At 38.2% G+C, this 22,684-nt stretch overlaps 1 protein-coding gene across 23 annotated transcripts in view; it reads left to right on the top strand.

The window, feature by feature from the left end:
- The window catches only part of PBRM1 (polybromo 1), a 105,093-nt gene extending 82,773 nt beyond the window's left edge, over positions 1-22,320 (top strand). For 13 of the 23 annotated variants that reach the window (XM_019724301.2, XM_074313074.1, XM_019724300.2 and 10 more), the window contains 8 exons: positions 6,333-6,516; positions 7,089-7,299; positions 7,914-8,115; positions 11,425-11,589; positions 14,978-15,133; positions 18,149-18,219; positions 18,332-18,548; positions 19,525-22,320. In XM_019724301.2, coding sequence (XP_019579860.1) covers positions 6,333-6,516; positions 7,089-7,299; positions 7,914-8,115; positions 11,425-11,589; positions 14,978-15,133; positions 18,149-18,219; positions 18,332-18,548; positions 19,525-19,697 — 1,379 coding nt within the window. In that variant the 3' untranslated portion in view covers positions 19,698-22,320. The remainder of the gene's footprint in view (positions 1-6,332; positions 6,517-7,088; positions 7,300-7,913; positions 8,116-11,424; positions 11,590-14,977; positions 15,134-18,148; positions 18,220-18,331; positions 18,549-19,524) is intronic. The other 10 variants (XM_074313083.1, XM_074313082.1, XM_074313080.1 and 7 more) reach the window with 3 other exon arrangements.
- Positions 22,321-22,684: the final 364 nt, after the last annotated feature.

Below are 22,684 nucleotides of genomic sequence, written 5' to 3'. Positions count from 1 at the left end.
GTATATTATATGTATACTCTTTGTTCAGTTCTATTAAGAGTTCTCTTTAGTAACTTAAATGGTAATCAAATGGACACAGAAAAGTTGCTTTTGGGAAACATGGCCACATCTGCCAGAGAGTGCCTCCACCCTTAGGCATCTTGATGATAAAATTTTTAAGAATTTGGGCTCTCGAAACATGCCAGTTCCTAATTTATTTGCAGGTTCTGTTTTCTGCATAGTAGATTTTTTTAATGCTCTATTAACTGAAAAACTATTCTTAGTAAGGCAAGAAAAATAAAAGGTTTTTAAAGATTATAAATGAAAAATAAAAGAATTAATTTTTGCACAGATGTTATTCAGTACATAGAAAACCCAAGAGACATTCAGATAAACTATTAGAATTAATAAATGAAAATATCAAGATCACCTATATTTCTGTTTACCATCAATGAGCAATTAGAAAATTAAATTTTAAAAATATGCCATTTACATTAAATACCTAGGAATAAATCTTTAAAAAGATGTATAAGACTGCACACACACACACACCCCAAAAATAAATAAACTGTAAGAAAATTATTGAGAGAAATTAAAGAAAATCTAAAAAATGCAGTGATCCATTGTGATTATAGCTGAAAGACTCATTATTATAAAAATGTCAGTTCTCTCCAAATTGATCTATACATTCATTGCAGTTCTAGTCAAAATCCAGCAGGCCTTTATAAATTTTTTTTTATAAGTCTAATTGTTTTACTTTTTCTACATATTTTCCACATAACATTTTATTTTTAAATTTTATTGGGGAACAGTGTGTTTCTCGAGGGCCCATTAGCTCCAAGTTGTCCTTCAATCTAGTTGTGGAGGCACAGCTCAACTCCAAGTCCAGTCGCCGTTTTCAATCTTTAGTTGCAGGGGGCGCAGCCCACCATCCCATGTGGGAATTGAACTGGCAACCTTGTTGTTGAGAACGCACACTCTAACCAACTAAGCCATCTGGCCGCCCCTCTGGAGGCTCAGTGGCAGCTCGTTGTCTTCAATCTAGTTGTGGAGGGCGCAGCTCACTGGCCCATGTGGGAATCGAACCGTCAATCCTGTTGTTCAGAGCTCGCGCTCTAACCAACTGAGCAATCCGGCCACCCCCTCTTTATAAATTTTTTATGCTTTATTAAATGATGCTTTCTTTCTTTTTTTTTTAAAGATTTTATTGGGGAAGGGTAACAGGACTTTATTGGGGAACAGTGTGTACTTCCAGGACTTTTTTCCAAGTCAAGTTGTTGTCCTTTCAATCTTAGTTGTGGAGGATGCCGTTCAGATTCAAGTTGTTGTCCTTTCAGTCTTAGTTGTGGAGGGCACAGCTCAGCTCCAGATCCAGTTGCCATTGCTAGTTGCAGGGGGCGGAGCCCACCATCTCTTGTGGGAGTCGTGGAGTCGAACCGGCAACCTTGTGGTTGAGAGCCCACTGGCCCATGTGGGAATCAAACCGGCAGCCTTCGGCATTAGGAGCACGGAGCTCTAACCATCTGAGCCACCGGGCCGGCCCAAATGATGCTTTCTAAACTTGTATCTTTTCTCTGTCTTTTAAGAACCTGGTAGGAACCCTAAGTCAGGGCACAGAAACACTATATCCATTCCAGGGCCATCAGTCATTTTTACTCTTTAGCTGTGAGCAGAATTTTCACCCTTTCCAAATCTTTATTTTTCCTTCTGTGAAATACAGAAAATAGTAACTGTTCCTTCTCTGAATTGAAAAGCCTTTGCATTATGTAAGTAAAGTGCTATGTAACTCGAAGGCAGTAAGAGTAACTATAAGTAGCTATTTTAAACTTTTAAAACATTTCTGACCTGTTCTTAACATGTTTTACATGTTTTGCTGTTAGTATGACACTCCTATTAAGACCAAGAACAAAATAGGTCCTTGTTACCACTCTTATTTAACATTGTTCTGGATGTGCTAGCCAGCGCAGTTAGAAGTAAGAAACAGAAATATAAAATAAGGAAATGAAGGAGATGAAAATTCAAGAGAATCAACTATGAAACCATGCACACAATAAGAAAAGGAAGCTGGTTGAGTATAAAACTAATAACAAATCAGTTGCCTTCAAAGTTTCAATACTAACAAAAAATGTAATACCTTGGAATAAATTTAACAAGATTTATACCACATCTTACCACATCTGTATAAAGAAGGTTTTTAAATGTTACTTTTAATTCATTTAAAGTGGATTGCTTGAACAAATTGAAAAGCATATGTGCTTGACTAAGTCTCAACATCATAGAGATGTTTATTTTCCCTAAATTAATCATTAATATGATCCCAATAAGTGTACCAACGGAAACTTTCTTGTGAGAAAGTTAGGACTAAATAAACTGATTTTTTAAATCATGTAAAAAAAGAAAATAAAAATCAGGAAAATTCTGAAAAGCATAGTGAAGGAATGGGGAGGGTTATCCTTACCAGATATTAAAACATTATAACACTATCATAATTTAAATTATGTGTATGATATATGAGTAAACATTATTTGAACATAATAGGAAGTTTATCAGTAGACCCAATAATTATGTAATTTATGATAAAGGTGGCTTCTCAGATAAGTGGGGAAAGATGGATTGTTCTCTAACTGGTATTTAGAAACTGGATAGCCATTTGGAAAAATTAAAATCGTATTGATCCTTCCCATCAACTTCAGAATAAATTCCCAGAGGAATTACAGGTTTAAGTGAACATAAAATGAAGCAGCAAAGATACCAAAAGAAATAATGGTAAAGAAGTTTTGATACTCTTTGACCTAAAACCCAGAACCAAACATAAAAAGATATATAAATTTAACAATGTAAAAGTTGAAAATGTTGCATAACAAAAACTGGCAGAAGCAAAGACAAATGACAACATTGGGAAAATACTTGTATTATATATCATAGACAAATATCAAATTTACCTCATATGTAAAGAGCTCCTACCATGTTTCCCCAAAAATAAGACCTAGCCGGACCATCAGCTATAATGCGTCTTTTGGAGCAAAAATTAATATAAGACCCAGTCTTATTTTAATATAACGTAAGACCAGGTATAATATAATATAATATAATATACCAGGTCTTATATTAATTTTTGCTCCAAGACGCATTAGAGCTGATGGTCTGGCTAGGTCTTATTTTCGGGGAAACATGGTATAAAACAATTAGAAAAGATCAACATTCAACAGAAAAACAGGCAAAGAATAAGAGAAAGTAGAAAGAAATTACCAGTAATTCTTAAATGAAAATATGCTCAACCTCAGAAAAATGATAATTAAAACTACCTGCTGCTTTAAAAAAAAAAAATTACCAAATTGTCAAAGATTCAGATGTTTGTTACTAGTTAACGAGAGCATATGGAAACAGCATTTACCGACTTTGTGTTGAGTTTATGAGTTAGCACAACCTCTCTGGAAGGTAATTTGGTAATACCTATAAAAATTAAAGTGTACATACCCTTTGACCCAGCTTTTGTATTTCTAGAAATTTATACCTCATATGTATTCACCCATGTGCAAATTAATACCTTAAATTATTTGTATCAGCATTGTTTTTGCTACAGTGGGAGAGCAAAAATTTGGAAATAACCTAAATACCCATATCAATGAACTAGTTTCAATAAATATAGTATATTAATACCAGTAACAATCCTCAAGATATATTATTTTGCAACAAAATTTCGTGCAAAACAATGTAAGTGATATACTATCATTTGTAAGTTTTTTTGTGGGCCAATGTATGCATAATATGCAACATTTTAATCATTTTTAAGTGTACAATCCAGTGACATTAAATCCATTGACAGTATTGTGCAAACATTATCACTATCCATTTCTAGAACTCTTTATCATCCCAAATAGAAACTCTGTACCCATTAATCAGTGACTATCCATTTTCCCCTCTCCCAGCCCCTGGTAGGTAATATGTGTCCTATTATCTGTCTCTCAATTTTGCTTATTCTAGGTACCTCATATAAGTGGCATCATGCAATATTTTCCTTTTGTATCTGGCTTATTTGACTTAGCATAATATTCTCAAGGTTCATTCATGGTATATCATGTATCAGAATTTTATGCCTTTTTAAGGCTGATTATACTCCATTGTATGTACATATAGCATTTTGTTTACTCATCAGTTGATGGACATCTGGGTGGTTTCTATCTTTTGGATATTGTTAATAATGCTGCTGTGAACATTGGTATATGAGTATTTATTTGAGTTCCTGCTTCCGGTTCTTTTGGATATTTACGTAGAGATAGCATTGCTGCAACTCAACAACATAAAAACAAACAACCCAATCAAAAAATGGGCAGAGGACCTGAAAAGACATTTCTCCAAAGAGGACATACAAATGGCAAATAGACATATGAAAAAATGCTCAATATCACTGATCAGTAGAGAGATGCAAATAAAAACCACAATGAGATATCACCTCACCCCAGTCAGAATGGCTATCTATCATCAAGACAAATAGTAACAAGTGTTGGAGAGGCTGTGGAGAAAAAGGAACCCTCATACACTGTTGGTGGGAATGCAGACTGGTGCAGCCGTTATGGAAGGCAGTGTGGAGGTCCCTCAAAAAATTACGAATAGAATTACCATATGACCCAGCAGTCTCTTTCCTGGGTATCTACCCAAAAAGTCTGAAAACATTTATACATAAAGACGTATGTGCTCCAGGGCAGCCGGATGGCTCAGTGGGTTAGAGCACAAGCTCTGAACAACAGGGTTGCTGGTTCGATTCCTACATGGGCCAGTGAGCTGTGCCCTCCACAACTAGATTGAAGGACAGCAACTTGGAGTTGATGAGCCCTGGAGAAACACACTGTTCCCCAATAAAATTTATATATATATAAATGACATGTACTCCAGTGTTCATTGCAGCTTTATTTACGGTGGCCAAGACATGGAAACACCAAAATGTCCTTCAATAGATTAATGGATAAAGAAGTTGTGGTATATATACACAATGGAATACTGGAATACTATTTGGTGGTAAGAAAAGATGAAATAGTACCATTTGTGACGACATGGATGGATCTTGAGATTGTAATGTTAAGTGAAGTGAGACAGAAAAAGTATGATTTCACTGATATGTGGTATATAAAACTGAAAACAACAAAAGAACAAGACAAACAAATGAAGGAACAAAAACTCATAGACAATAGTTTAGGGGTTACCAGAGGGTAAGGGGGGAGGGGGGCTCTACAAGAGGGTAAATGGGGTCTAATATATGATGATGGAAAGAGAACTGACTCTGGGTGGTGAACACAAAATGTGAGATATAGATAATGTAGTACAGAATTGTACACCTGAAATCTATGTAACTTTATTAACAATTGTCACCCCAATAAACTTTTAAAAAAAATAGAATTGCTGGATTGTATAGCAACTCTTTTTAACTTATTGCGAAACTGCCAGGTTGTTTTCTATAGCAGCTGTACCACCAGCAGTGTACAAGGGTTCCAATTTCTCTTCCACACCTTTGCCAACATTTGTTATTTTCCTCTTTATTTTTTTTGTTTACTGTAATAGCCATGGTAATTCCATTGTGGTTTTGATTTGCATTTCCCTAATGATTAATGATTTTGAGCATTTTTCATGTGCTTATTGGTTATATATCTTCTTTGGAGAAATGTCTATTTAGATCCTTTGCCTATTTTTTAATTGGGTTATTTGTCTTGTTATTGTTGAGTTGTAGAAGTTCTTTCTATATTCTGGATACTAGACTCTTACCAGAGATATGATTTGCAGATATTTTCGTCGGTTCTGTGGGTTGTCTTTTCACTTTCTTGATAGTGTCTTTTGAAGCACAAAGTTTTTAATTTTGATGATGTACAGTTTACTTTATTTGGTTGCTGGTGATTTTGATGTCACATCTGTGAAACCATTGCCTAATAAAAAGTTACAAAGATTTACACCTGTGTTTTCTTTTAAGAGTTTTATAGTTGTATCTCTTCTGTGTAGAGCTTTGATCTATTTTGAGTTAATTTTTGTATATGGTATGAGGTAGGATTCCAACTCAGTTTTTTTGCATGTGGAAATCCAGTTGTCCCAACACTGCCTGTTGAAAAGACTATTCTTTCCCCCATTGAATTGTCTTAGCTCCCTTGTGATCAGTTGCCCATAAAAATCCAATTGTATCAGTGTATTTTTATCCTTTCAATTCTATTCCATTGATCTACATGTCTATCCTTATGCTTGTGTATACCCTTTAAATCTTCTGACATTTGAATCAGATGATTGTATTAATTCAAAAATAATAAAATTTTAAAATAATTGTTAGCTATGACCACAGTTTGTTCTAACTTCTGTCCAATTTGCTCTTTCAGGAAAGTGTGCTGTGTTGTCATTCAAGGACTTCCTTTCCTGCAGGCCAACTGAAATTCCAGAAAATGACGTTCTACTTTGTGAGAGCCGCTACAATGAGAGTGACAAACAGATGAAGAAATTCAAGGGACTGAAGAGGTTTTCACTCTCTGCTAAAGTGGTAGATGATGAAATTTATTACTTCAGGTAAAGCTTGAAAAAGCTAAGGAAAAAGAACACTTCAGCTCTTAATAGTAAAACTGATATCAAAATAGTGTAGTACAGGATGCTTTTGTTTTTTCCTTAGGTCTTAAAATAGAGCAGTATACATTTTAAATTAAAAAATTAATTAATTCAATTAAAGAGTAAAGGAAAGCTTCATACTCTGCTGAGATGTGGTAACTGCTATAGCAGTGCCCTTGGGTTAGACTCCAGTAATTGTAATGTGAAAGCAGAAATTCTTGGTTCTGGTTCATAGCCTATCAAGAGATTGCACAGTCCACAGATTACAAAGTCTTTTCACTATATATAGGCAACTAGATCCCAACTTTGGACCTGGTACTTTTGTGGAGATTCAGCAGAATCCTTTAAAAACAAGCATCTGTAAGTAGATGTGACTTTATAAACACACATTGAAATTCCTTGTTGACTTAGAGTATACATTTCAGGTTACAGGAAATCATTTATATTAAGGCAGAACACTGCTTTCTGACCAACCCTGGAGTAGTGTTAGGTGACCTTTTTTATTTTATTTTATTTTTTTATGTCACTTCTTTTAGAAAACCAATTGTTCCTCAGAAGGAGCCCTCACCTTTGTTGGAAAAGAAGATCCAGTTACTAGAAGCTAAATTTGCTGAGTTAGAAGGTGGAGATGAAGATATCGAAGAGATGGGAGAAGAAGATAGTGAGGTCATTGAGCCTCCTTCTCTACCTCAACTTCAGACTCCCCTGGCCAGTGAGCTGGATCTCATGCCCTACACACCCCCACAGGTGAAGGTGACAAGTTCCTGTTACTTGTCTTATTCCCAGCTCTGGTTTGCAGCAGACTCAAACCAAAGTAAGGAGACATCCATCCCCTACATATGTGAATTTTGCAGGAAGGAACAGATTGTTTTCCTTTCTTAATGCCATTAATTATTTAAAATTTAATACATCTTTTTAAATTTCATACATAGCTCTTTTTAATGGAAAGTTTAGTTGGAAAGCTCTCCCTGTCTTATGTTGAAGAAAAGCAGTGGTAAGAGGCATTATCCTGTTCCCTGGCTTTTATTGCCCCTGTCTTTTTAATCTCTCCTTCTTTAGGACCTCATCTTTTGGTTGAAGTGATTCCTGTTGGTATTTTTTTCTCATTCAGAATTTTCTCAGGACTTAATTGTGAGGTCGCCATTGTAGATCGCAGTCATGGAATTCAGAGAACCTCTGTTTATTTCTTACATAGTAAGAGGCAAGGAAGAGCTGTGTTTAACCAAAACACTGGCCATCTATAAACTGAATGTATATATAAAGCAGTAGCTGTTGAATTACGTGTTCCTGGCTTCCAGAAACTTTGAGCAGTTAACCAAAGGCAATGTTCTGATGCACTATAAGATCTTTCTGTCTTACAGTCTACCCCCAAGTCTGCCAAAGGCAATGCAAAGAAAGAAGGCTCCAAACGGAAAATCAACATGAGTGGCTACATCCTGTTCAGCAGTGAGATGAGAGCTGTGATTAAGGCCCAGCACCCAGATTACTCCTTTGGGGAGCTCAGCCGACTGGTGGGAACAGAATGGAGAAATCTTGAGACAGCCAAGAAGGCAGAATATGAAGGTAAATAGAGACTAGACAGAACTTTCTCAGCTTTCTAAGCAAGGGGATATTTTCAGGAATGCACGTGCATAAACAAGTTTTACTCTCTTATTCTTACCACTTGCATATGAACTTTGTGTTGGGGACTGTCTCAAATGGCTCCCATCCAGCAGTTTAAATGCCAGCCTTGTCCTGACTTAGCAGGCGCTGCCCCTGACTTGGCCTCTGTTCCTGGTGTGGGGTGTTTTGTTTTGTTTTTTCCCAAAAGAAGTTTCTCAGACCAATATTTTGCTATTAAAAATTGCATGATTTTCTTCTTTCATTGAGTCCTGTAAGTACCCACGTGTTGAGCTGGGGAATGACTGAACAAGGATGTTAAATATAATTTTGTTTAAAATTCATCTGAAAAGGGACTTTCAAAATCAGTGATCTTCTTTTACGGCTCTTGATAAGCCAAATGTTTAAACTTCAGGCTGAAGCTTGGCTGAAGCGCTTGGTTTCCTAGGCCAGTCCTGGCCTGTGCTATGTCTGCATTCATAACTACTTGGAAGGCACTTGCGGTCTCTGATAAAGCTCAGCTGCCTTCATTTTCCTTTTACTCTATAATTAAATCATTTTGGGCCATGAGCTATATTATTCAAGGATTTGTTGGTTCTTAGCCATTGGGGACAAATACTTGAGAGAAATTGTGTTGTTGTTGCTGTTTTTATTTTTTATTTTTAGTATCAGGCATGGCTTTAATAAAGAAATGAGTAGTAAACATTAGATTAAGCTGGACTATTGCCCTTGGAGCTGTATTTTTCCCATTTGGAATTTAATGGTTTATTTTGCCGGTGTAGAGATGTCTCTCAATTGGTTGACCACAGTGGTCAACCATTACTCTTCTTGGCCAATTCCAAATCCACTATTTTCCATCCAACGTAAAGAAATTAATTGTTAAAATTGATTATTATAAAACTATCTGACAAGGCTTCCCCAAGGATCTCCTGCAGAACCCTAATCGTGCAAGATGCTCAACCAAAAAAGTATTTGTGTCAAAACTAGTTTAGAAGCACTCCATTTTTTTCTCTTGGAAACTTTCAGTGCATATTTTCATATTAAAGTCTTTAAGACCTACAGTAGAGAACCTGTTTTTTTTCACCTGGCATTTTCTGAACTTGACCAAGTATTCACGTAATACCTGTTAAGATTCTAAAGAACTGATATTTTGCAGAACATGCTTTGAGAAACCCTAGTCAGTTCTATAAGAGCCTAGAACTTGGGAGAGATTTGATATTTCTGACCTTAGTGCCAGTTAAAACCAAATATATCATTCAGTTGGGATGTTATCATTCAGAGGAGTGTTGGAAATGAAGCTCACATCGGTGTAAAGCCTAGTGCAGCACAAATGAAGCTGGTACTATATTACTGGTTATTTAAATTGTGAACAAGAAAGAGAAACGTGTCTGGAAATAATATAAAAGTAAAAACACTGGAGCAGGGCTAAAAAGAGGGAGAAATGATGGCTTCTCAGAAATTCTCCCAAATTCAAAGGGGAGGCTGAAATTCAGTGAGAACCAAGTCAGTGAGTTAGTATATGACTCAGCGGTGTCTGTCTGAGACACAAAAATCGGAGCTTTTAGTGTTCTGACCCATTGAATTCAAAACCAAAGTTTAGAGTTTGGCTGGCCTCATTTAGTAATTCTCTTTTCCAAGATAGCCTAAGTAGGGTCCTCCCAGAAAAAATCAACAGTGGCCAGTTTGGTGTTCAATCCACAGACCTGAATTATTGTATTTTCAAATCCATTTTTTTGCTCTCCCATTTTTTGTGTCATTTGTGTAATGAAAATACTAGAATTTAATATGGGGGTCTATATTATCATTGTTTTTTTCACTGCTAGCTCAAGGAAATAAATTTGTGGTTTATTTAAATGGCCTTTGTCCCTCATGCTCATTGTACAGAGGATCTGTAAAGTGGGACAGTGTTAGTGAGTGATGACAAGTCTGTGCAGGCACCTGTGTCATAGCCGAGAAAGATTTGACTTGTTTGACGTCCACATCCTCACACTAAAGGAGGACTGGAGCTGTTGCTTCTTGATTCTCTTTAAAGCCGTGTGACCTTGAGCTATTTTCCCCTGCTTACATCAGCCAGTGGTAGCCTTTTGAATTCCATGTTGGAGGGTTAATGTGTGGCAGTTGGAGTGTGATACCAGGAGTCAGGGCCACAGGTTGCTGTTTCTCTCTGTATCCTTGGACCAATCACTACCTGTCTCCCAGCCCTAGTTTGCCCAGGTGAAGAGTGGGGAGGATTTCCTTTTTATGAATGGTGAAGCAAAATAAACCCTGTATTGTGGGAGCTTTGGGAATACACATTTCTAGAGTTCTCTAGTAAGGGACCAGCCTGCTAGCTCCCGAAAAGACTGGAAATGTGATCGTTGGGGCTACTGGCTATGGAGATGTAGGCATAGTAGCTCAAAGGAATGAGGGGTGCAGCAAAGTGTGTTCCACAGCCCAGAACTGGCACAAGCAAATGCTCTTTTTGCGTTTCAGATGAAATAAGAGTGAATTCTGGAACTTTCACTGATTTAGGGTGATTTGTGGTCAGTATTGAACTGCTCAGCTTCAGGAAACCTGGTTCTGTCAGTATATTGTCCATCGTTTCATATGTGTATATATAATTCCCTGCTTCTGATGACTGTAGCCTGGAATATCATGCATTTTTTTCCTTGGGATTTATTAAACATGACCTCTTTGCTTCATTAGAATGTAGAAATTAGCGTTTATTTTCTTTAAAACCTTGTGGAGGAGCTACTTTTCCCTTACAGAGTTAATTTTCTTCAGCTGCTAAACCCCATGACACTAATAACAAGAGTCCTCAAATCTTAGTAAAATTGGGTGTAAGGAATCAGGAAAATATAGTAAGTAATAATTGTGCCAAAAATTATAATGGGCCATGGAATTGCTTCATGTTGAAATTATAAATAATTTGCAATGCTATTAATACTAGAATAATGGTAGCGCTTCTCATCTTCAGGGTGCCTTGTGAGATTAACCACGTTGGTTACGCTGGTGACGTGTTTAAATAAAACCTGTGCTTTCTGAATGTGTGTTGCAGTCTTAACATTCTTGAAATCTTTGCAGACCAGTTCTCAAGATGGGATAGGAAAGCTGGACTCTAGGTTACCAAGTGAAATCGGCCCGACTCCTCCTGTGTTGAGACTAGTCATCTACTGTTCCTTCCATTGAGACAGAACTGTTGCCTGTGTTTTTACTAGTCCTGTTGAATGCAATGGATGGTATTTTGAATTCCTGGGTTAAAAACAGAATTGAAAATCTGAAATGCCTTTACAGAGCGGGCAGCTAAAGTTGCTGAGCAGCAGGAGAGAGAGCGAGCAGCACAGCAACAGCAGCCGAGTGCTTCTCCCCGAGCAGGCACCCCTGTGGGGGCTCTCATGGGGGTGGTGCCACCACCAACACCAATGGGGATGCTCAATCAGCAGTTGACACCTGTTGCAGGTAAAAACAGGAGCTAAGACCATTTTTTTCCACTTTAAGAAATTCCTTCATTTTTTTTTTTCTCCAATGAGGAGTAGGCCACAGTCTCTAGGCTTTTCTCATGACAGATTCGAAGTTTGAAGTCATCCATGTTGTCCTTATATTGCCTTTCCCATATAGGCAATGCCTCCCCTCTGCCCCAGAAATGGGCCCTGGGCCCAACCCTGGGAATTGGTAGGGAGCAGCTAGCTCTTCCCTGGCTATGGGCATGGTCTGGCACTATTCTCCACTGCAGACTGCTCTTCATAGAGCATTATAGCAGAAAATATAAATAGACCCCGAATTCTCTTCTGGAGAGATTTCCAAGAGAAAATACAAAACTAGTCTTTAGGTGACGTTGATTTTCCCATCTCATTCCAGTATTCAGTTTGCCTTGTTCTGCTGCAGCCATCTTTAAAAGATTGACCATTTAAAAGGATTTTTGACAATGAATTATAAATCCTTTCTTGGTCACCAGTGTGCATGACTGCTAAGTAGAATACAAAGTCTTTATTCAATTCATTGTGCCCACTCTGTAATGCTTTTCTATTTAATTACATTAAACTGCATTTTCTGTTAGTATCCCAGTCACATATTTTTAAAAAGAAAAGAAAAGAAAATGAATGTGGTTTGCTTGTGTATGTTGTCTCTGGTTCTGGTGGCCATACCAATTTGGCTATTCTCCAATTGGAATCTTTGTCTGACATGTCTCCAATGAGAAACCTGCAGACCACCTCTCGGGTCCCTCCTTTGTGATCTCTCTAAGCCTGGTGAGGTCCATAAAAGCACCCTGTGTTTCTTCTTAACCAAAAGCAGTCTGACCTCTTTTCGCAGGGAGTCCAAGACAGTGTTGTTCAAAGCAGGCTCATTGGGATGCTGTTTTTGTTTTTGCTTTTGCTTTTTTTGTATTTGCTTTTTGAGGAAGAGTAGCATAAGATAACTTTTCCATTGTCGCTCCTACCTTTCATGATGGCAAGTTCTCAAATGCACTATCGCTGAACTCAGCAGTTGCACTCGCCAAAGCACATCTGAATCATGGCTTTTCAGTACTTTCAGTGTAACTGATGTTGATCTAACAAATCTCATAATTGCTTTCTCTATTCCATGGCCCATTTTGGTTAATGGGGTTCCAAAGGTTTTTAGAAATCAGGCCTTGAACATGGGGACTTTGAAAGTTAGAATTCCCTTGTTGACATGGTGTTTTGTTCTATTTCATGTATGATATTGTAGCACTGTGCCCTTGACTAATAAGCCCAGGGACACATTAACAAAATGAATTCAAACAGCTAAAAACATTAAAAAACAGCAGCTGCAGCATTTTAGCTCCCTGTTGGGGAATAACATCATAGAGCTCTGATGGGTAAGGAGGATGGGGCCCTCTTCTAGAAAGCCCCTGCTCCATTATTAAGCATGTGCTGCCCAGACATCTGGGCCATGGGAGTGAAGGGCAAGCATTCTCTACAGTAACCAGTCTTTGGTCTACCGTGGGAACTTTGCAGCTAAGAGGGTGATTTTTCGTGGGTTTACAGGTTGCCTAGGGCCTACGTCTTACTAGCCTTGTTGCTGTCTGAGACCAGCTTTGCTTACAAGCATTGAAGCTCATTTGAACACATGTGACTGGGATAATAAATGCCAAAGTACAGTTTAATGAAGACAAGTGTCATGTCTTTCAGTTCTTAATGATTTCTTCAACCACAGCCCATGAAGGGTGCGTTCAGATGGGCTTTTGTAATTGAAAGCAAAGCCTCCTAACATTCTTAAATTCCCACCTACTTGTCCCTAAAAGCTATATCTGGTGGTGTGGTTAAAAGGCAGTTTGGCAACATTGGATCTCCTCATGTTTAAGATAATGGTGTCTGTTCAAAAGTAGTTTTTATTCTCTGATCTCTTTTTTTTTTTAAATGAAATTCATAATCCTATTTCGTGTTTAGAGGTATTAACTGTTTAAGATTTTTCCATTGCTTTGTGTAATTGTAAGTTTTTCAGTCAGCTTAGATATGACTAATGAAGCAAGTTGAATCAATCTCAGAATTACCGGTAATTTTATAGTTTTAAAAGACTAAATTTTTATAAATAAATAAATACCTTTTAAATATCCTTTAGGGGAAATCAAGAGTAAAATTCTTAGATTCTGGAGTTTTCCACTATTTCCCAGAGTTCCTCTACAAAGAGTATTTTATAAAAATGAGGTCTGGCACCAGTCCCTCAATCCTCCCTTTGTGCAAGAAGTTGACCAAAGGTGATTGCATTTTGAGGAGAAGCCTTATGTTTTGTTTATTGTGATCATTTCAAATCCTAGAAAAGTCAAGTTGTTTTTCTTGCTTAAAAAAATGTTGTGTGGCTTCAAAGGTCTTTTGATAGGTGAGTCTTTGATATTTTGAAATTATTTTCTTCCCTTTACTCTTTTTGCCAAAAATATTTGTTTCTTGAAACCTCCTTAGCTAGCAGAAAATATTTTGTCATTTGAAGATGCACTTTGAAAATAAAGGAATAAAAGACTCTGTTCACAGAATTTTTGTACCTCATTTAAAATGCTCCCTGTTAACTGAAGGTTTATGTGAGGACCTTTGTGAGTGTGGAGACAGTGATGACAATTGGCATTTTCTCATGTCAGCAGAGCCTGATTCTCCAGCCGTTCCTCCTAAGGTCTGCGTACAGGCTACTGAGTGACCTGGGCTAAGGTTGTTTTGGGAGGGTCTAGGTTTTATCTTTATTTTAACTTGTTTGGAGAGCTAAAGATGAAACATCATACATTGTGATGGCTCTTAGCAGTTTCCCAACTCAAGCTCGAGCATGATCCACTCTTACCAGCAGTGGTAGAGCTACTAGAAGGGAAAAGGAGTGGATGTTTAAGTCTTGAAAATGTCTTGCCGTCCTCCCCCAAGCTGGAGAACCATGCTTTGTGATCCAGCTGTGTGTTTCATGTCCCTCCATTCCAATTTCCCCTCATGTGTACCCATGATAGTCATGAGTGTGGGCAGAGTGGAATGATGGGGTTATTACTGTTCAATTAGAATCGCAGTTGCAGAACTGGTCACTGAACAGCTTGCAGTAATCGTGACCTTGGGAAGGTTGTTACTGGAACTCCTCTTTGTTTTTAACTGAAAACATGCAGCATTTTTATCCCAGGGAAAATAACTACAAATAATAATTACTAAGTACTAATTCATCCAGAAATGTTGAATTTCATATTTGTAACTTTTTATTTTGTTCATTATTGCAACAAAATAATTGCACTAATTGCCGTTAGTTATATCATGCAGTACTAAGGGTGCTTTTATTCATTGGTAATGCATGTGGGAGGTTTGTTATTACTTAGCTCATTTTGCATGTTAATGATGCATGTCTGAAATTTGTTGTGTCCTTCAAGGCATGATGGGTGGCTATCCGCCAGGCCTTCCACCTTTGCAGGGCCCAGTTGATGGCCTTGTTAGCATGGGCAGCATGCAGCCACTTCACCCTGGGGGGCCGCCACCCCACCATCTTCCGCCAGGTGTGCCCGGCCTCCCGGGCATCCCACCGCCGGGTAAGAACTTCATCCTCATTCACTCATTAATCTCATATTTGTATTCTCCTTTTCCTCCCTCAGCCAGTTGTTCCAGGAGGCACCTGCTGCCCATTATGGGCAGGCCTTCCCTTACTGAGAATCCCAGGGATGTCAGCAGTAGGGCCTGTCCTGTGTGTTGAGCAGGTGACTCAGCACCTGTGCCCGTGGGCACCTGGCTGCCTAGCAGCAGCACAGGACACATGGCAGAGACCAGATCCAGCAGACCAAGGGACAGGAGGCATACTCTAAAATCACATAATTTGACATGTACTCAGAAAGCCAAACATAGCCTAAAAAGTCATGCCCTCTTTATCAATGAATGAAGTTCCCAGATTGCGAGTTGAGGGTCACATATAAAAGCATTTTTTGCTCCTAAGTGCATTTCTTCCTCTGGTTCAATTCTTATCTCACAGGGTCTTCTATATAGAGTCCCTGCTTCCCAAAAAGCACTTCTAAGGGGATTGCAGAATCACTAATGTAGAACTCTTCAGAATCCTTCAGTCCTTTTAGAAACAAAAAGGCGAGAGGCAACGAATCTGCACTGAACTAGTTTTCCATATCTGAGTCCCCTAGAAGCACGACATAACATTTTAAAGTGCAGCATAGCCCACTGTACTAACTGTATGCACTGGTTTGTCGACAGAAGCTCAGAAGTTTTTCATACAGAAACATAGAAATGGAGTCCAGACAGCTGTTACTTTAATTATAAAGTAACAGCTAGTGTTACTTTAATTATAAAGTAACAGCTAGTGTTACTTTATAATTAATTAGCAAGTTGAAAGATTATTATGAAAGGAAAATCAAAAGTTCCCGTATTAATTGCCATCATATTCAAAAGAACTGACCACTAGCTATCATCTGGTTGGAGGGAATGTGACCTTAAGATGACTTGGAATTGCATTTGATCCATTATCCAAAATATCAGCTGAAGGCCCGTCCCAGATGATGAAATGTAGAAATGTTAGATTTGCTTACACCAGTATTCGACCTGCTGATCTTAGAGTTATACAGAGTTCCAGAAGATGCTTCAGAGGATATACCCAGCAGTGTGCAGGGTGAGCAAACATGGTGGCTTGGCCTAGAGCTTCCAGCCACACTTTTTGTGTGTATTGCTGGAGAATGGCCGTAACTCCATGAAAGTATTTGATCCAGACGTACCCAGAGGAGGAAATGTTTGTGGGAGTGCGTGCTTCATTATGGAAATGGTGGCCTGTGTGTGAGTTGCTGTTGCATCAGGAGTCAATCATTAAAGGTGTGTGCCCATGTGGCAGATAGAATTGGCCTTAAATCTGTGCCCTCTCACCTTGGCGTAGGGTATCTAACTGAGTCAGTCAGACCAGGTTGGAGCTGACTTCCAGGTACATGAGGTACTCAATGGGAGCCACATCTAAGGCCAGTACCCTCTAGATAGCAGATACCTTTTGGTAGGTGTTGGGGCATAGCTGTCTCCGTTTTCCCCTTCTTCAGATTTTAAATTGCATTTGAAGGAAACACAGCACACCTGATTATAGTCATGGAGACAGGGAAGAACCCCTCTTACTACCTACACATGCACATGTCTGATCAGGCTTTGAGGAGAGGAGAATCAGTGAACTCTGGTGATTCGGCCTACATTCTCACCTGCTGCCCCCTGGCATGGCATTTGTAAACAGAGGAAGCACAGAGGGGGTTGCTGATTTGGTTGTGCTGCTCTGCAAAGATACAGGTAGCTCAGGGATGCCCACTGTGTGGAATCTAAGGCCGGTGAGTGTCCTTGGGGGGGGGGGGGGGGCATCAGTAGTCAGTAATATGTCGCTGGAGCAACAACCTTTTTATTCATTCACAAATAATCATTAGGATCCTACTGTGGTGATCCAGGTATCCTTCTGGATACTTGGAATATAAAATCCCTACTTTGTAAACAGAAAGCTTATTCTTACTGATAATTGTCTCTCTAACAAATGTCTAATACTTCCTGGGAGTAGCATTTAGCATTCTGAATGTTAGAATAGTGGGCTGGTTCTGCCTGGTCAAAATACCAACATTTTGAATCCAGAGGAGCTGTAGAATATGAAATTGGCTCCTCTTGATCCTTTTATGCAGCCAGCAGGATTTGTTTTAAGATTTAAACCACAACTCACCAGGATTTTGGCTGTAGTATGTTAGTTTTTAATAAACTAGGTCCCTTGCCTGTTTCTGTGTTTTATGAGAATAGTAAGTGGACGGTCCTGAGATGATTAAAATAACCCCAGACACCAAATATAGGACATCTGATTATTATCAGCTAGTACCTGTGAGACAGAAATTGTTTGTGAGGAATCCAAGGAAGGTTTACAAAATTATCAGACACACAGTACAAATATAGAAAGACAATGAAATCTTTTTCTTTTCCTTTGTCATTTTTCATTTGAAGTGACAGCAAGGAGACCGCTCTACTTCCAAATGATACGTTTTCAAAGTGGTGCTCTGTCAGCTGGAAGAGTCCTTTCTGCCAACGTTAGTGACTCCAGTCAGAACCAGAGGTGCTGGTGGCCTGTGAGGGGGTAGCAAGGATGTGCCTCCAGCCTCCACAAAGCTCATGTAACTGTGCACTTGTGTAACCGCTTCCCTTGTGTCCTAGCACCCTGCACACTGCTGAGCCTGATTGCAATGCCATTACTGCTGAAATTAAACACAAGATTCAGTTACAGGAAAATGTTGTCAGAAGAAAAATATCTTGAAAATAGAGGTGTATTCTGAGTATAGAGTACCTGGGGAAATATTAGAATTTTATGCAGGGTTCAAATAATTTCTAAGCCACAAATAATAAATACACATCTGACAAGTTGTACTAACATTGTAAAGTACCTAGAAAACAAAAGAATATGAATTTTCTATTTGAATGCTACCTCCTATTTTGGGTACTCAGAGTTCCTATCCACAAAGATTCAAGAGCAGAGAGCCATAGTCTTGCATTATAAATGACGTCATTTCTTATCAGAGCCTCTAATTGTGCCATTGCATTCTGAATTACAGGTGTGATGACTCAAGGAGTGGCCCCTATGGTAGGGACTCCAGCACCAGGCGGAAGTCCATATGGACAGCAGGTGAGCCTCCCAGTTGGATTTTCTAGGACTTGACAGAACTCACATTATCTTCTGTCTCAGAACATGTACCGAGTATTTTTTTTCCCTCACTGTGTGGTCTATGCTGTTTCAGGTAGGAGTTTTGGGGCCTCCAGGACAGCAGGCCCCACCTCCATATCCTGGCCCACATCCAGCTGGCCCTCCTGTCATACAGCAGCCGACAACACCCATGTTTGTGGCTCCCCCACCGAAGACCCAACGGCTTCTCCATTCAGAGGCCTACCTAAAATACATTGAAGGACTCAGTGCTGAGTCCAACAGCATTAGCAAGTGGGACCACACTCTGGCAGGTAAGGAGACTCTTTCTCAGTAAACCTTTATGAAATCCACGCTTTGTTCAAGCCCTCTCGCTATTGGCATACTCGTATTATATCATACGGTAACTATCCATTTTTCTTCAACAAGTGAAATAAATGGTATATTTAATAGAAGGGTTTGGAGCTTCTTTGTATATTGACATCACACTTTTTTTTTGCTGAATTTCAGTGCTTGGTTTTGTCATAAATATCACTGTCATCTTTTTAAGTATATTACGAATTTTTTCAATAATGTTTTAGGCATTTGGGCATTAGCATAGATGCATTTGGATAAATTAAAAATTATCTCACCTCAGTTTTATTTTTTATAAAGAAAAAATACCAGAAAATATATTTCTATTAACCTATCAAGTTGTTCATTTAGTTCAGCAGACTTAATGTATTTTCAGTACATACAAAATAACTTGCCTAGTTTCTGGAAAGAAATTTGGAAGTTTCTACTCATTCTTCATTTCTAAACCAAATTTGGTAATTTTATTTCTTTTAAGACTAGTAGTTTTCCCTTTCTTCACATTTACCTTTTTAGGAATTTTTGTTAACACTAAAGTAATTACTAAATATCAGGAGTGCCTACAACAAAATATTAATGATCTGATCTTTTAGGTGTTTGTGCAACTCTTGTATTCCCATTCTAGTAGAGAATTACATTATATTGTGTATCTTTTTTTGTGAAGTCATTATTATAAATTAGATAATTTCTAAAATACAAAGCATAAAACGAGACATTCTTGGCTAGGTAGTCTCATGTCTAAGTGAAGTCATTTTCTAAAAACCAGGAGGCTTAATAAAGTGATATAAGAAATTTTCTCGGAAATATTCTGCAGTTAAAAATCATAATATTTAATAAATAATAATGTTTCATGTTTTAATCTCTCAGGCCTTAGGACAGAGGGTAAATTGGTTACCTTAAAATTCCTATTTATAGTTCTGTCTGAACTTTAATTTTCAGCTCGAAGACGCGATGTCCATTTGTCAAAAGAACAGGAAAGCCGCCTACCCTCTCACTGGCTGAAAAGTAAAGGGGCCCACACCACCATGGCAGATGCCCTCTGGCGCCTTCGGGATTTGATGCTCCGAGACACCCTCAACATTCGCCAAGCATACAATCTAGAAAACCTTTAATCACATCAGTTACGTTTCTTTTATAGAAGCCTAAAGAGTTTTGTGGAATAGTAGCCATTTTACCATTTTAGTTGCTGGGGGTGGGGGGAGGAACAAAGGATGATAATTTTTATTGCATTTTACTGTACATCACAAGGCCATTTTTATATAAGGACACTTTTAATAAGCTATTTCAATTTGTTTTTGTTATATTAAGTTGACTATCAAATACACAAAGATCTTTTTGCATATGTCTCCTTCGTTTAAAACCAGTTTCATAATTGGTTATATATGTAGACTTGGAGTTTTATCTTTTTGTTGCCATGGAACTAAAACCATCAAAGGTTTTGTCTTGGCTTGGGGTTTTGTTTTTTTGGAGGTGTTTTTGTTTTTAATAAAAGAACAATGAAACACACACACACACACATATACACACAAGTTTACAGATTAGTTTAAGTTGATACTGAAATGTGAAGTTGGTTCTAGTTTACATCTTAGGGGAGTGTACTTGTGTCTGTTTCATGTGCCTGAATATATTAAGCCACTTTCACAAGAACTGTTTCCTACAGTGAAGTGAAAGGTTGTTATTTAGGTTATACGTGTTTGGCAGACATGGCATGTTTGCTCTATTAACTCAGAGGCTCGCTGCAGAAATCTGAAGTCAGTGCTGTGCATCCTTCTGCAGCTAGTGTATCTCCCAGACACCTGGAAGGAGAGAGCACTTTTTCTTGTGCTGAGTTACACATCTGTGGTGTCAATTATTTTTGCAGAATATGTGCACAACCCCGACTTATATTTAGTCGTGGCAGGTAAGTTTAAGGGTACTTTTGACCTATTTATAATGAATTCACAATTTATGCCTATACATGTTAGATGATTTAAAATTTTATATCTCTTACATTGAAATTCATCTTGAAGAAAGCATTGAGGTGTGCATGGAGGTGATTTATCTTTAAACATAACATCTAACCTAACACAGGGAGGGGAGTGCATAACCAGATAAGAGCTGCATCAGAAGCATAATTGTAAAAATGGAGATTACCTGCGTATGCAAATAGGTTTTAGTATTGTTTCCTCATCAGACGTGGTATTTCTTCTAAGTTTCAGTGATGTAATTCACCAGAAATTTAAGACTTTCTAAAATATTTTTAAAATTTAGCTTGTGCTTTTGAATTTCAGCAGAAAGGAATCATAATTTAAGAAAATGCTCACAAAAAAGACCATCACAGATCCCAAACACTTGGCTTTGGTGACCCTGTCTCTTTTATATGACCCCAGAATAAACATTGGAGATAGTGTGTGATACGCAGGCAGGTAGAAAGCATCAAACATGGAGCAGTATTTCGCTGGGCGTTTTGGAAACCTGCTCTGTAGTAACAGCGTAGTTGCCACTGTGGTGGACCTGCCACTGCTGTTTGTAAGTGGAAAGACTGACTCTCAGAGTATTCTTTTTTCTTTTAATCTGGTATGAATTAATACCTGGATATTTAAGTACTATTCTTACTAAAATCATGGGGACAAAAGGGTATAGAATGGAAAAAAAGTCTCTTGTATCTAAATATTGTAAATACAGGAGGCCCTTGTAACTTAATTGCCTATAGTCAACCACTGGATCTGTTTGCATCAAGTATTTTAAATAATTCTGAATTTTAAAAAAGTGTATTGCAGTAGTATGTCAGTACCTTCTTGTTAAATTGAATCAGATAAAGAAATCTTCAGTTCCTGGTTATTTGGGCCATTGAATCATCATGGACTGTATAATACAATCAGATTATTTTATTTCTAGACATCCTTGAATTACACCAAAGAACCTGAAATTTAATTTTGGTTAAGTTATTTATTTATTTCATGCACCATTTTATTTCCCTCTTTAAGGTCTGGATGAGACTTCTTGGGAAGCCTCTAAAAACTCTTCACTATGGGCTACGTGAGGCCTTAGAAGCCAGAGCACTCCTCCTCCGGGCTCCTTCCCAGTGTCTGGAGGTGCTGTAGGAACCATAGAGCCAGCCGGGGCTTCCCTGAGGCAGTGCAGAGCCGGGCCAGGGGGCCACTGGGCAGGCCCTCATTAAGTTTTTAAAAAATATATATATTTATTTTAGAATCATGTCTTTCTGTATATTAACTTAGAAAATATCAATTAATATTTAGGGTTTAAGACTTGAGGTCAGCCTTCTTCTAAAAAAGAAACAAAAAAAATTCCTGACTTAAAGTACAAGTTAACTAAACATCTTTTTTTCATGAGTTTTAGGAACTGTAGTGATACGGCTTAGAAAGTATAATGGCCTAAATGTCTTCAAAATGTAAGTTCATGTGGAAAAGAGATTTTTGTTTGTGGGGGAAAAAAATCAATAGGTTTAAAATAGTATGTCAGCCAACTGATTTAAAAGGCCTTGAATTGCTTTGTCTTTTGAACCCACCCTTCTCTTCCTGTGAGGAAGAATTGAAAGGGGACACTTCTTTGTGTAAAATCTCCAAATTGGTGGTGACTTGAGCTTGAACATTTTCAGACCTGATTAAAACTTGGTTTATTCTAATTTCTGTATCAAAAGAGGTTTAAGTGGTAACTAGTCTTATAACATGTATGTATCATTGTTTGTTCATCAAAAGCTTTTTAATCCAAATAAAAATGGAGTTTGCAAAGTGATTTAGATTAATTAGGTTTGGTTGTTCTGTTAAAAGCTTGTGTCAGATGTTTCAAGCGGGTTTAATTCCTGCAAGCCTTGATTTTATGCTGACAGGGATACAGCTGCCAGTTCAGGGGAAGAGAGCACCTCAGGTGGAGGCAAGTCAGTGTACAGACACTGCTTCAGGGCTCAGGCTGCATTAACAGAGACCAAATGTAGTCACACTGCATCCTGACATGCCCCACTCCACGCCTCTCAGGCTGCAGGCAAAGAATTCCTAACATGTCCTCAGCATGGGCAGAAATGCAGGTTGAAGTTAAAATTGGAGAGTTACTGATGGCGGAAGGTAAGGAAAGCATGTGCTAGATCATAAAGCAATGTAAC

This window comes from Rhinolophus sinicus, linkage group LG10 (genome assembly GCF_036562045.2).
Source record: "Rhinolophus sinicus isolate RSC01 linkage group LG10, ASM3656204v1, whole genome shotgun sequence".
Taxonomy (NCBI): domain Eukaryota; kingdom Metazoa; phylum Chordata; class Mammalia; order Chiroptera; family Rhinolophidae; genus Rhinolophus; species Rhinolophus sinicus.
Note: the sequence above shows the minus strand (reverse complement) of the source record. Positions and strands in the feature narration are given on the sequence as shown.